Source organism: Scyliorhinus torazame, chromosome 9 (genome assembly GCF_047496885.1).
Source record: "Scyliorhinus torazame isolate Kashiwa2021f chromosome 9, sScyTor2.1, whole genome shotgun sequence".
NCBI classification, from domain to species: domain Eukaryota; kingdom Metazoa; phylum Chordata; class Chondrichthyes; order Carcharhiniformes; family Scyliorhinidae; genus Scyliorhinus; species Scyliorhinus torazame.
In genome coordinates, this window is record NC_092715.1 from 263,741,820 (window position 1) to 263,757,352 (window position 15,533).

Consider the following 15,533-nt stretch of genomic DNA (forward strand, 5'->3'; position numbering starts at 1 on the left):
ATGAACAAACCGTTACCTTGTTTAAGACGAAGCTTTGCTGCTTTCTCTCCCCCCCCCCCCCCCCCCTCTACACACAACCTCTTAGCTCATGGACCACTTTGAAGAAACTTATTTTACGTGGTTGTGACAGGAAGCTTCATAGTCAAATGCACGGCAATCTGGATTACTTGGCAGCTCACGGTCGCAGTCGACGTTGCATTTGATTTCACCAGGTTACTCACCTTCCCTCTGGAAATGCGTCATTCTCTCCGAATGACGCGCGCTTTCTGCCTCCAGCGAATTCAGCTCCAGGTGGTGACTGCTGAGGATCTCGAATAGTCGGATTGCGTCGCTGTGTTCAAACTCCCGCTGGAATCCCAGAAGTAGCCACCTGCCGACAGGGAAGGGAAGGCAGTCTCGACGGGACCGCAAATGGAACAAACCATTACCCCACTTTTACTCAAAAGTGCTGTTGCAGAGAATTACACAGAATTTTACAGCAGCCAAACAGCCCCATTTGGCCCAAATGGGCCATTCCATGTTTATGCTCCACATGAGCCTCTTCATCTCACGCTATCAACATATTCGCCTGCGTGCATAACTAGCCTCCCCATACACACAGCTATTGCTGTTTGCTTCAACCACTGCTGATGGTAGCGAATTCCACTTATCTCACAGAATGAGATAAATATACACTTAGAGAAAAATAAGTTAATACGAGACATGGCTTTGGCAAGGGCAGGTCATGTCTATAATTTAATTGAGGTCTTTGACGAGGTGACACAGGCAGTGGATGAGGGTAGTGCCGTGGATGTTGTATATTTGGATTTCAGAAAGCATTTGATACAGTGCCACATGGCAGGCTGGTTAGAAAATTAAAGATGTTTGGGATTGCTGGGTCCTTGGCAGCATGGATTAGAATTTGGCTAAGAGATAGGAAACCGAGGGTAGGTATAGATGGGCAATTCTCTGTCTGGAGACGAGTTGAAAGTGGTGCTCCCCAGGGCTTACTTTTTCTGATTTATATAAATGATTTAAAAGTGAGTGTGGAGGGCAAAAGATCTCTAAATTTGCAGATGATACTAAGCTCGGGAGAATAGTGAATTGCGAGGATGGCGCTGAGCGACTTCAGAGGGACATTGACAAGTTGGCCAAATGGGCAGATACCTGGCAGATGAACTTCAATGCAGCGAAATGTGAGGTTATGTATTTTGATAGAAGAAACATGGGGAGACAATACAGGCTCAATGGTATAACTTTGAGGGGAGTACAGGAGCAGAGGGACCTCGGGGTTCAAGTGCATAATTCCCTGAAGGTTTCCAGGCAAGTTGAAACAGTTGTTAAGAAGGCTTACAGCATCATGGGTTTATAAATAGAGGCATAGAGTATAAAAACAAGGAAGTGATGCTGCACCTCTACAAATCATTGGTCAGACCACATTTGGAGTATTGTGTTCAGTTCTGGGCACCTTATTTAAGGAAGGATGTTAAAGCCCTGGAGAGAGTGCAGAGGAGATTCACTAGAATGATACCAGGAATAAGGAATTTTAGATACAAGGAAAGATTGGAGAAGTTGGGCTTGTTCTCCTGGGAGCAGAGAAGGTTAAGAGACAACCTTATTGAGGTGTTCAAAATTGTGAACAATTTTGACAGGGTGAAGAAGGATATTCTGTTTCCACTAGTTGGTAAGTTAGTGACTAGGGGGGGGGGTCACAATTTCAAGATGGTCAGCAAGAGAGTTAGGAGATGAGGAGAAACTTCTTTATTCAGAGATGTTGGGGTTTTGAACGTGCTGCCTGGGAGAGTGGTGGAGGTGGATTCCAATAGGAGGTTTCAAAAGAGAGCTGGATATATATTAAGTGACAAATTTTTATTTTTTAAATTTAGAGTGCCCAATTCATTTTTTCCAATTAAGGGGCAATTTAGCGTGGCCAATCCACCTGCCCTGCACATCTTTGGGTTGTGGGGGCAAAACCCACGCAAACACAGGGAGAATGTGCAAACTCCACACGCACAGTGAGCCAGAGCCGGGATCGAACCTGGGACCTCGGCGCCGTGAGGCAACAGGGCTAACCCACTGCGCCACCGTGCTGCTCATGTGACAAATTTAGAGGGCTACAGAGATAGGGCTGGGGAATGGGACTACCTAGGTTGCGCTTTTGGGAGCCGGTGCAGCCAATATGGGCCGGCTGGCCTCCTTCTCTGCTGTAAATAACAAACAAACCTCTCTACACATCTACTCTATTGAATTCTTTCATAATCTTAATAATGCGCAGAAACAAACTCAACAACCGGACGAGAGGTCTGTTTCCAGCTCATTAAGTTAGTGGTTCAAGGTTAGGGCTTGTCAACACCTTCTCAAGGGTTAGGGACGGATAACAAACATCGCCCTAGCCAGCAACACCCACATCCCATGATAAAAAACCCAAAATATTGAACATTGCTGAAAAGGGGCGTACTGTCAAAACATTTCTTGCACTTATCAGGACAGATGCAAGAGTACCGAATTTCAAAGGGAGCAACAATGTATTAATTTAAAAATTGTGAATAAAATATATTGCCACAATCAGAATTCTCAAGATGCCTGACAGCCCCCAGTACAAAGCAACCCGCTTGATTGGCGCCCCATCATCAGCTTAAACACCATTCTCTCCACCGCCGATACAAAGCAACGAGCCTGATGAGTTCATTATTGCCTTACATCAGTCAGCAGCCCAAGGGGGGATTTTCCTATTTTAGTAAAAACAAATCAATCATTTTCCCCCTCTCCTTTACGTGCAACAGTGAAAGCCCCTCGTCGGACTGACAAATTATTAACCTCCCAGAGGACATTGGACAAACGGACTGGTTAATGTCATCTTCCACACAGCACAGCAGTCAACCGCACACTTGCATCTCCCTGCCGAACTCGGGTAGAAGGTTCATTATTAGTGGCACGGGGGCGAGGTGGTGAGCCGAGTGCTCTGCTTTCGCCATGTTTACAATGTCGACTGAATATCAAAAGCAGTTTTCTTCAACGAGAATTTTGTTTTGAGGGTGCATTGGTTTGATCCTACATCAAATGGCAAGCTCTTATGGCACTTTAGGACACGAGGATAGCCATATGTTTTCAGATTGTTGTGCCAGCTATGTCTACCAAACTCCTCTCCCAATTTCTGGAATTTTAAAAAAAATTGTTGGTGGGACCTGGGCCATCCATCCCTAATTGTCAGGTATTATCTGGGCCTTTGGTACGATCTAGATTGTGCTGCCCACAAGGGTGTGGGAATCAAATTCTATTGTAACTTTCAAACAATTGAAGGAACTTAAGGCCAATTTATATAACTCGCTCAGCGCAAAGGAACTTCCCAAGGCATTTCAGAGGAGAATTATAAAACATAAGTACGACACCGAGCCACTGAGTGAGATATTAGACCGGATGATCATAAACTTGGTCAAAGAGATGCATTCTAAGGAGTGTCTTAAAGAAGGGAGGCGAGGTAGAGAGGTGGGGAAGTGTAGAGGGAGAATCCCAGAGCTTAGGGTCCAAACAACTGATGGCACGACTCACCAAAGTTGGGGCAATTAATGTCACAAGAGGCCAGAATAAGAGCAGCGCAAAGATCGCAGGGCTGTAGATGACAGAGACACAGGGAAGAGCAACAACATGGGAGAAGGGCAGTGGTTAGCACTGGGACTGCGACGCCGAGGTCCCAGGTTCGGATCCCAGCTCCGGGTCGCTGTCCGTGTGGAGTTTGCACATTCTCCCCGTGCCTGCGTGGGTTTCACCCCCACAACCCAAAGATGTGCAGGGTAGGTGGATTGGCCACGCTAAATTGCCCCTTAATTGGAAAGCAAAAAATAATTGGGTACTCTAAATTTATTATTTTTTTTAAATGGAAGAAGGGAATTGAAAATAAGGATGAATATTTCGAAATTTTAAAAAACGTTGCTTGACCAGGACCAACTGTGGGCCGGTGAGCTCATGGGTGCCAGGTGAACGAGATGTCCTGCGAGTTAAGACGGGGAAGCAGAGTTTTCATAGAATTTAGTGCAGGAGGCCATTCGGCCCATCGAGTCTGCACCAGCTCTTGGAAAGAGCACCCTCCTCAAGGTCAACACCTCCACCCTATCCCCATAACCCAGTAACCCCACCCAACACTAAGGGCAATTTATCACGGCCAATCCACCTAATCTGCACATCTTTGGACTGTGGGAGGAAACCGGAGCACCCGGAGGAAACCCACGCACACACGGGGAGGATGTGCAGACTCCGCACAGACAGTGACCCAAGCCGGGAATCGAACCTGGGACCTTGGAGCTGTGAAGCAAATGTGCTATCCACATTGCTACCGTGCTGCCCTCATGGATGACCTTCGGAAGACCTCAAAGTATGACCCATTTCCCACTTGAAATAAAGCAACCCTTTTCCTGGATTGCAAACAAACCCCCTGATCGCCAGAGCAACATGGGTATTCACCGGATGATCTTCAAAGATGAACTAAACAATCAACTGAACTAGTCTTCGGATGACTGATGGGAGCATTGGGAACTGTGTTCCACAAATGTATTCCTTAAAAATCACAATGCAAAGAATTCCTTAAAATCACAACACTCCAAACAAAGTTAGTGTTTGACTTGCCAGCTGAAAACCTGTGGACGTACATAGCTGTTAAAACGTATTGTAGGTTTTGAATGCGAAGGTCCTACTGTGAATAAAATCAAATCGATTCCCCGATGGGACGTTAGCACTGGGCTGGGACTTCCCTCTTCGGCTGTAACTTCAGCCCAACAGGATATCGGTCCCACTTTATGTCAAAGTTATAGTGGGAATGGCTACATCAGCCCCGAGGAAAGATTATTTCCCACAAATAGGATCAAGGTAGTCTGGAATCTGGTTTAAGCATCCACATCATACCTCGGGACAGTGTGGCTGAATTATTTCTCCCTGTGGATTTAATGGTTATATCCTCCTTGGGGACGGAGAATGTGATGAAGGAAAACGAGCTGATGGCCTACTACACAGAATTTAACAGAGCAGAAACCGCCCGTTCGTCCCAAATAGTTTGCGTTTGCAATTCATACAAGCATCCTCTTTCTCATCCTACTACATCTTGCCCTTTTGACATATCCTTCTATTCCTTTTTTTCCTCCAGCTTCCCAAGAGTGGAAAATACGCTATTCACCTCAACCACTCCCTGTGGGAGCGAGTTCCCATTCTCCCCACTCCCCGGGTATGGAGGTTTCTCCCGAATTCCCTGTTGGATTTATCAGTGACTATTTTACATTGATGGCTGCTAGGGGGAACATCTCTGCATCCACCCTTTTGTAAACCCCTTTGTAATTTGAAAAGTCCTTTATTCCGGTCAATTCTGGGCACCGCACTTTAGGAAGGATGTGATGACTTTGGAGAGGGTGCGGAATAGATTCACGAGAATGGTTCCAGGGATGAGGGACCAGACGAACAGACAGTTTGGAGAAGGTTGGTGTTGTTTTCTTTAGAGGAGGTTGAGAGGAGGAGATTTGACAAGAAATGTTCAAAATCACGAGAGGTCCAGACAGAGTAGATAGGGAGAAACTGCTCTCATTAGCAGAAGGATTGAGAACAAGAGGACAGATTTAAAGTGATTGACAAAAGAACTGTAGGTGACACGGGGGGGGGGGGGGGGGGGGGGGTATTTCTTTTTACACAGCGAATGGTTAGGATCTGGAATGACTGCCTGCGAGTTGGAAGCTGATTCAATCAAGTTTTGCCAAAAGGGAGCTGGATAAACACCTGGACGAAATAATAATCCAGGACCACAGAGAATGGAGGGGGGGAACGGGAATAGCCAAACCTCGCTTGCAGAGAGCCGGAGCGGGGTTTGATTGGCTGAACACGCTGTTCTATAATCGGTCATTCCCCAGTATTCTCTTTTCTAGGGAAAAGGTCCCAAGCCCCGTTCAATCTTCACTGATAGTTACAACCCCTCAATTCAGGAATTATCCTTCACAGACCGTACTAATTTCAATCTCCAAAATGACAAAATCACTGGAAGCATGAACATAGGAACAGGAGGTGGTTATTGAGCCCCTCGAGCCTGTCCTGCCATTCGATGAGGTCACAGGCCCACGAGGTCACAGGTCCACGAGGTCACAGGTCCACGAGGTCAGAATCACAGAATTGTCCCAGTGCAGAAAGAGGCTATTCAGCCCATTGTGGCTGCACCAGCTCTCCGGACAAGCTATTCACCTTCTGCCACTCATCCACCTTCTCCTCATAACTCTGTACATTCCTGCTTTTCAGATAATAATCCAATTCCCTGTTGAAAGCCTCAATTGAACCGGCCTCCACCACACTCTCAGACAGCACATTCCTGGTCCTCAGTGTCACACTCACACACACCCATCCACCCGCCTATAAGCTTTAATCCCATTAGCCTCCCCAAAAGAAATTGACCAAGTTCTGAAGTCTTTAACCAGCCCCCGGTCTTAACACTATTTGGGGAGCAGAGTTCCAGATTTGCGCTATCCTTTGTGTGAATAAGTGCTTCAAGGCCTCACCACTGATGGGCCTTGCTCTCGTTAGGGTTCAGCCTCCTTGTTCAAGTCTCTTCTTCCCACCCCACTCCACCCCAAGCAGAGGAAATAGCTTCTCTCTATCTACCCCATCAAATCCTTTAATCAACTTAAACACTTCAATTAAATCATCCCATAATAATCACAAATAAAATTGGCAGAACGATAACCCTTTTCACCGCAGCCACTGTTCTGCTGTCTCTCGCGTGGTGTGAACACCAGATTGGCGTGTGAACGGGAGGGGGCAGCTTTGCTGGGAGCTGACGTCTTTCTGAGGGAGCAGGCACGTTTGGGGCCGGCTTTCATTTCGAAACCATGTGGAGAAAGCAGACTCCCACCTCGGCAGAGTGAAAGGCGGAGGACCGGAATAAAAAAAGAGCAGGCAGCTGATCAGTGAGCATCTCTAATGCGAGAAAAGGAGAGGGAGGTGATGAGTGACTATCATAACCTCACCTGTGACAGAACGTGAGGCCGTTCATACCATCCCGCAGGAGGTGAGCGTGAAGTTGCGAATCCAGTTCTTTCAGCAGCTCCTCTTCAAGTCCTGGACACACATGAAGTACTTGGCAGTCAAACAAAATTAAAACTGAGAAGTTGTCATCAAAAGCAGGTCTTAACTCATAAGTGAAAGACTCCCCTCTGGAGATAAGCTATGTTAAACGGAACAGGAGGAGGTCAATCAACCATTCAACCCCTCGAGCCTGCTTTGTCCTTCAATTAAATCATGCCCATTAGGTATCTTGATTCCATTTCCCCCACTTCGTTTTTGTAACCCTTAATACTCCTTGTCTAATGGAATTCTATCAATTTCAGGGGCAGACGGAAAGAGTTCAAGATTTCCAGTAACCTTTTGTGTAAAGTGTTTCCTGACATCACCCTGTGAATAGCCTAGCTTCAATTTTAAGGTTCTGGCCCCTTAGAATCCCGGATTTAAAAAAGAAAACGGAGCCTCCACTGCGGTTCGTAGCATCAGACGCGCACCCCACCTTCTCCTGATTCACCCAAAGCTATGGCGGCCATCCTTCAACGCGTCGATGGTATTTCAAACCCACGGGCGGCACGGTAGCACAGTGATTAGCACGGTTTCATCACTGCGCCAGGGTCCCGGGTTCGATTCCCGGCTTGGGTCAGTCTGTGCGGAGTCTGCACGTTCTCCCCGTGTCTGCGTGGGTTTCCTCCAGGTGATCCGGTTTCCTCCCAAAAGTCCCTAAAGACGCGCTGTTAGGTGAATTGGACATTCTGAATTCTCCCTCTGTGAACCCGAACAGGTGCCGGAATGTGGCGACGAGGGGATTTCCACATTAACTTCATTGCAGTGTTAATGTAAGCCTACTTGTGACACTAATAAAGATTATTAAAACCTATACCATCAGTTCACTTTTATATTCACTGTACAAGGCAGCCCCTGTTTTGGGAAAACTTTTCCAAGGATCCAAAGGTCGACTGAAAGGTTGACATCTATGGTAGTTTAAATTTAGGACCAATTCTCCTTTCTTCACCCACACCCCTAACCTCAGGCAGAGAACTGAAAAGGTCATTCATGCTGCCACTCCCACAGCATGGTTTTATTTTCTGTCGTAGCGCCCATTCTTGGACCGATAGCTTGACGGTTAACAGCACTGGCTTGAAACGTAGCAAGCAATGACTTTGTTGGAGAGTCCCGGGGCTGAATCAAATTCAAATCTATTCATCACATTTAATTAGACCTCAGCATAGTCATTAATGGGAACAGGTCACCACCATGAATCATCGCTTATCCATTAAGAGCTCAATCCCACCATTGGGAGTATAGTCAGAACTATATATAGTAAATATCACAATCCACTGTGCCTCACGTACACCACGCAGTGCAGCCAGTATTTGGATTCAGACCTCTTCGACGCCCCCAATTTCCATTGCTCCACCATTGCGGCTGAACCTTCAGCTGCCTGCAGTCCTAAACTCTGGAATTCTCTCTTAAATCTCTGCAGCATTTCTTGCCTCCTTTAATATGCTGTTTAAAACCTACCTCTTTATCCTAGTTGACATGGCTTGGGTGTCAAATCTTTGTCTGATAATCCTATGAAGCACCTGGGAGCATTTTACGATGTTAAAGGCGCTATACGAATGCAAGTTGTTGATTCTGTGTGGATCGGTTGAAAACGTAATCCTATAATTTGTGTGCACACGCTGACTGCTCCTGAATTGGTCCTAGTACCCACAAGAGGGCATCGCTTTTGAGAGCATGTGTTCTGATCAGTTTTTGTATGTGCCGAAATGCCACTGTTCAACCACCTTACACTCCGAGTCTGGCTACCACACAACCTGGGCTTTAGGTGCACATACTGGAGTTGTACTCCTGCGCTGGCCATCAAATAAACTAGCCTCAGGTTAACGCCAAAGCCAGGGTTGGAATCAACCATTTCATTTCTCAGCTATCACCTCCAGAGAGTAAGGCCGTCTGTTTGCAACCTCGCTGTGATGTTTGATCCTGAGAGAGGTTCCGACCTTATGTTCGTGTTCTCTCCAAGATCATTTATTTTCCACCTCCATAACATTGTCTGACTTAGCCTGTCTGCTGCTGAAACCCTTGAGCGTGCCTGTGTTACCTCGAGACTCAACCATCCCAATGCGCCCCCAGCGGGTCTCCCATTCTCAGTCCTCTGTAAACTTGAGGTCATCCTAAAAAAGGTAGCTGTGATCATAACATAATTGAAATTCACATTCAGTTTGTGTGTGAGAGAGACAGAGAGAGAGACAGAGAGAGAGAGACGGAGAGAGAGAGACCGAGAGAGAGAGAGCGAGAGAGACAGAGCGAGAGAGACAGAGCGAGAGAGACAGAGCGAGAGAGACAGAGCGAGAGAGACAGAGCGAGAGAGAGACAGAGAGAGAGAGAGACAGAGAGAGAGAGAGACACAGAGAGAGAGAGACACAGAGAGAGAGAGAGACAGAGAGAGAGAGAGAGACAGAGACAGAGAGAGAGAGACACAGAGAGAGAGACCGAGCGTGAGAGACAGAGCGAGAGAGACAGAGAGACAGACAGACAGAGAGAGAGGCCGGTATTCCCCCCCCCCCCCCCAGCTGGGTGGGAGAATCGCTGGGGCGCTGCGCGAATCGCGCCATGCCGCCCCAACTCCCGCACACGATTCCCCACCTCCCCCCCACCGAAACCAGCGCAGCGCGAATCGCCGCAAACGGTGAGCGGCGATTCTCCGGCACGGATGGGCAGAGCGGCCGCTCCGACACGGTCCCGCCGGCGCAGTCCACCCCTGGTCGCCGTCCACTCCTGGTCGCTGCTGGTGGGCACTCTGTGGGAATGTTCAGGGGGCGGCCTGTGGGGGGAGGGTGGAGCCTCCGATGGGGTCTGGCCCGCGATTGGGGCCCACCGATCGGCCCTCATCGCGCTGTCGTGAAACGCGACAGCGTTCACGACTGCGCGGGCACTTGGTCCGCGGAGCGGAGAATCGCCCTCAGAGACAGAGATAGAGATAGAGTTAGAGGGAGACAGAGATAGAGAGACAGAGAGACAGACAGAGAAAGAGAGACAGAGAGAGAGAGGGGGAGAGAGACAGAGGGAGAGAAAGAGACAGAGAGAGAGAAAGAGACAGAGAGAGAGATAGAGACAGAGAGAGAGAAGAGAGAGAGAGAGAGAAGAGAGAGAGAAGAGAGAAGAGAGAGAGAAGAGAGAGAGAAGAGAGAGAGACACAGAGAGAGGAGAGACAGAGAGAAGAGAGAGACAGAGAGAGAGAGAGAGAGAGAGAGAGAGACAGAGAGAGAGAGAGACAAAGAGAGAGAGACAGAGACAGAGACAGAGAGAAGAAAGAGAGACAGACAGAGACAGAGAGAGACAGAGAGAGATAGATAGATAGAGAGACAGAGAGAGAGCGAGACAGAGACAGTGACATAGAGAGAGAGACAATTAGCAGCAAGTCCTGCTCCTCTCTGCTCACTGTCCTACATTGCCTCCCAGTCGAGCAACATCATGATTTTAAAAATCTCATCCTTGTTTTCAAATCCCACCATGGCCCCCTTCCCCCCCCATCTCTGTAATCTCCTCCCACCCCGCCACCCTTTGATCTGTGATCATCGTCTAATTCTGGCCTCTTGCGCATTCCCGACTATAATTGCTCCATCATTGGTAGAGGTGCCTCCAGTTGCCGGGCCCAAGCTCTGGAATTTCCCCTCTACATCGTTCCACCTCACTATCTCGTTCCCTCCTTGAAGGAACTCCTCAAACCTATCTCCTCGGCCAAGCTTTTGGTTGTCTGACCTCATAACTCATGTGGTATCAGACTTGTTACATAACGTTCCTGTTACGTGCTATGGGATGTATCATCACGTTAAAGATCGTAGGTAGATACGTTGTTCTTTCCTTCCCAACATGACCCCTTTCAGATGACGGAGCTGCATGGTGGAGTGACATCCAACAGTGGACATAAAACAAGTGACCCAAAAACCCAACTGCACAAGAGCATGTCTTGCCAGGGTTGTGCCTTCCAATGCGGACTACCGGAGTTTGAGGATGAGTGGGAAAGGATCTAGTCAGTATGGGTTAGGTGGCTACAAGCAACATTAGCACTGCATCACCAGCACCTCTGGCCCAACACTGGGGTGAGGGAACGGGGCCTATCATTCCCTAACATTGGTCATGTATCCTAGAGATTCTTAAACAGAACAAGGTTCAGAGGTCCATCAAAGTAAAGAGCCTCAGTTTAACTAATTGTTTAATTTCTCAGCTATTGATTCCCAATTCCACCCTTCTCCCTGGTAACAGTCTGAGATTAAGGCAGGTTGTTTGCAAGTTTGATCGCGAGATGAGCATCCAACATCATACTGCTGCCGTCTCCTAGATCGTCTATTTCCGTAACATCGATCCAGAAGCCTCAGCACACACGATAGATTGACACTGCCGTTGCAGGATTGAGGGAGTGTTGCACTGACACAGGTACTGTCCTCTAAAATAGACATTAAATGGATGCCCCAGTCACTCCCTTAAGGTGGCTGCAAAGAAATCCCATGGCAATATTTCAAAGAAGAGCAACAACGTTTCCCCGTGTGCGCTGACCAACGTTTATCATAAGTCTTTATTAGTTTGTACACTCCCATTAAATCTCACATTAATTTCCAGAAGGCATCTGGTGCCCGGCGTCGGCACCATGAATGGAGGTGTCCAAGACGTTACGCAGTGACGGCATGGCTGAGGGTGTTCACAGAATGTCCGCCTTACTGGGGGATATCACCCAGTACCAGGCCGACCTTGATGAGGTTCTGTGGGACATGCCCCGCTCTACAACTTATTGCACAACCATTATGATGCCACTGTCATTTTCTTCCAAATGCAGGATGACCCCTGGACCCTTTGCTAATCTCTCCAAGCATCACCCCCCCACCCTGGCGCTCACCCACCCACCCTCCGTCCGTGGAAACGTCCCCAGAGCTGTGTCCCATCCCCTGGGTGTTTGGATGTTGGCTGCTGTGTGTGTGGTGTTGACTCGTGCAGTGTTCAAGCATCAAGGTGTGATTGGGATGCTAGGCAAAGACTCCCACATGCTACATGGCCCGCCTACCCACGGGCATCCGCTTTGGTTGTGTCAAGTGCTCACTTAACCACGATAGCCGATTCCCCATTAGCAATAGCCTTCAGCCGCACGGCCAGAGGCCTCAGCAGTCGGTGGGGGTTATGGGTGATCGGTGGGGCAGACGGGCAGGGGCAAGGGTTGCCCCCGGAATGGGATTGGGATCCAGGGGTTGGCATGGTGGTGCCACGAGCGATTGGCCCTCGCCTGCCCCTCCAGCGCCTCCAACCCAATGGCGGCCCACCCCTGCGGATGGTCCCCCCCCCCGCCCCGCCGCCAAGCACTGGGGTGGCAATCCCAGCACCCCCGGGGTCTTTGCCTGTGAGCAAAGATGGCTACTCACCTCCTCGACTTCCCAGAGAAGCCCTTTCGCCAGGTTCACGTTTTTCAGAAGGAGTGCTAATCGGCACCGAGGTGAGCACTCGCTGGGGAGGCCGCTGAATGACGGGAGGCTGTTGGATATGGGGTGGCTCTTGTTGATCGTGTGGAAATGGGACTTAAGTGGTGATAATTGGTTTCTCGCCACGCTATGGCGAGATCCCGATTGCGCCTAAGGGAGCGGGCCGGTTGCATCGCAAACTGTTTGGCCCCCGGCGTGGATCTCGCTTTTGGCCTCTCCCGCTATTCACCGGCCTCGTTCTACTTGAGCGAGAGCGCAACGCGGCCGGAGAATCGCGCCCAGAGTCTCGGAACGTTTTAAAGGCAGGGCTCGATAGATTCTTGATAAACTTAAGGGGGTGAAAGGTTATCTGGGGTAGGCAGGAATGTGGGGTTGAGATTACAATCAGATTAGCCGGGACCTTATTGAACGGCGGGGCAGGCTCGAGGGGCCGAGTGGCCTAATCCTGCTCTTAACTCGTTATGTCCGTGTGTAGGCATAATAATAATCTTTTTATTGTCACAAGTAGACTTACATTAACACTGCAATACAATCTCCTCTGCTCCAAGGAGAACAATCCCAGCTTCTCCAGTCCCTCCATGTGACTGAACTACCTCAAGCCTGGTACCATTCTAGTAAACCTCTCCTGCAACGTCCCCAAGGCCTTACTGTCCACTAGTTCTGCAGCCTCGATTGCAAGGGTATAGTCAGAGATAACAACAGTGACAAAATCGGCATGGCATACCTATTGGACAGGAGATGGCAGCAAAGTGTCAACATTTGTAACAGTGAAACAGCAGCAGTGTACAGAAAACCCACAGGTCAGACCATTGCCACGTAATAATAAAGTGCACACTGGTAACCAAGTCAAAGACATTGTGCAATTGGAAAAAGAATGGTGTCGGGGTGGAGGAACTTCAGTTTTTGTGGAGGGACTGGAGAAGCTGAGGTTTTTCCCATAGGAAACAGGATCCTATTGTGTTCAATGATTGAGATCCCACAACCCTCCAAGGTTAAGGGGAGATTTAACGGAGGTTCTCAAAATCACCCAGGGCTTTTGAGGCAGCGAGGAGGAACTGTTTCCACTGGTCGCAGGGTCGATAAACAGAAGACACAGATTTAAGAAAATTAACGAAGGAACCAGAGATGAGGGGGAAAAGTTTCATTTTTACAGATTGAATGTGGATCATCTGGAACGCGCTGCCTGCAAGAGCGGTGGAGGCTGATTCAATTGGACCTTCAATAGGGTGGCACGGTGGTTAGCACTGCTGACTCTCAGCGCCAGGGACCTGGGTTCGATTCCAACCTCGGGGGACTGTCTGTGTGGAGTCTGCACGTTCTCCCCGCGTCTGCGTGGGTTTCCTCCGGGTGCTCCGGTTTCCTCCCACAGTCCAAAGATGTGCAGGTTAGGTGGATTGGCCGTGCACAATTGCTCCTTAAGTGTCCAAAATATTAGGGTTACGGGGATAGGGTGGCGGTGTGGGCCTGGGTACGGTGTCCTGTCCAAGGGTCGGTGCAGACTCGATGGGCCGGATGGCCTCCTTCTGCACTGGAGGGATTATTTGATTCGAAAGGGACCAGGATAAATATTTGAAAAGAAAGAAATTGGATGTGGGCAAAACATTGGGTTGGGGAGGAGCGGGGACATTGTGGAGTTGAACTAAATAGATAGCTCTTTCAAAGTGCCAACATATGCAAGGTGGTTCGAAGGGCCTCCCATCCGTGTTGCAAATATATCAACATATTCTACTGTTCCTCTCTCCCTCATTTACTTAACACATTCTCCTTAAATGTATCGATACTTTTTTGCCTCAGCTGCTTCTGTGGCAGTGGGTTTGATATTTTCATCACTCTAAACAGATTTCTCCTGCGTTCCTTATTAGAGTTATGCTCTGGTGTGGAAAAGTCTTCTTTTATCCTATTGAACCCCTTCATAAGTACGAAGACCTCTATCAGGTCATACCTCAGCCTCCTGTTTCTAGGTCCTAGCAACACTTGTAATGAGTGTTGCTAAGTGGCATTGGGTGAGATACAAGATTTAAACAAGCGGCTCTATAAGGGGCAGCCACACCTGCCTGACGTGACGCCGGGAAGTACAAACAATTGCCAGGGTCGTGAATCTATGGAATTCTCTTACCCAGAGAGCGGTAGAGGCAGGGTCAGTTTTTAAGGCAGAGGGAGATAGATTCTTGGCTAACGGGGGAGTCAAAGGTTATCGGGGGTGGGCGGAATGTGGAGCTGAGGAGAAATCAGATCGGTCATGATCCCACTGAATGGCAGAGCAATCTTGAGGGGCTGAATGGTCTACTCCAGCTCCTAATTTGTATGTCCATATGCCCTCTGTGCACCTAGAGAGCGGTTTGTAAGAGAACCAACAAAAACTTGCAATAAAATGCCACCTTCAATGGGGCAAAATGTCTCACAGGAGTGGTTTCAGGCAAAATGGACACCCAACCACATCAGGAGATATTGGGACCGATGACCAGAAGCTTGGTCAAAAAGACATGTTCTAAGGAGTCTTAAAAGGAGGGGAGAGGTGGGTAGACATAAAAGAAAGAGATCAGAGCTCAAATCTCAACATGCGGCTAAAGAGGACTTACTAATTTTCCTTATCAAGCCTTCTTCTTTGAAGTCGAAAGACATTTTCTCGAAGTAGAACGTAGAGCACCAGTATGCATCCACCTCAGAATCCAGCACCTCCAGGAAGCGACTAACAAGGTCATTCATGCCTTGAGCGTAGCTTACATCTAAAAAGACAGGGAAAAAAAACATTCTTTTTCATGGAACACATATTGTGCACACCCGGAAGAGTTATTTTTGGGTCAAAAATGCCATAGTTATGAATGCTAATTTAATAAATTGACTACATGGTATTTTTTGAAGGCAACTATAAGAATGACAGATCAGCTGATTCTATTATTCATTCAGAGGATGTGTGCATCACTAACAAGGCCGGCATTTATTGCCTATCACTAGTTGCCTTTAAGGAGGTGAAAAAGGGGAGATTATAACCTCAAAAGCGGCAGGGCAATTTCCTAAGCCTTGATAACCGGTCAGGACTGTAGTTTGCATTTAATAAAGTCT

General features: G+C 48.3%; 1 protein-coding gene across 5 annotated transcripts in view; it reads right to left on the reverse strand.

Annotated features, from left to right (window-relative positions):
• Positions 1 to 15,533, reverse strand: part of LOC140429874 (TBC1 domain family member 15) — a 77,875-nt gene that overhangs the window by 24,180 nt on the left and 38,162 nt on the right. For 2 of the 5 annotated variants that reach the window (XM_072517378.1, XM_072517377.1), the window contains exons 6-8: positions 15,050 to 15,196; positions 6,969 to 7,077; positions 222 to 370 (exon numbers count right to left, since the gene is read on the reverse strand). In XM_072517378.1, coding sequence (XP_072373479.1) covers positions 222 to 370; positions 6,969 to 7,077; positions 15,050 to 15,196 — 405 coding nt within the window. Of the gene's footprint in view, positions 1 to 221; positions 396 to 6,968; positions 7,078 to 15,049; positions 15,197 to 15,533 lie in introns of all 5 variants that reach the window. The other 3 variants (XM_072517379.1, XM_072517380.1, XM_072517381.1) reach the window with 3 other exon arrangements.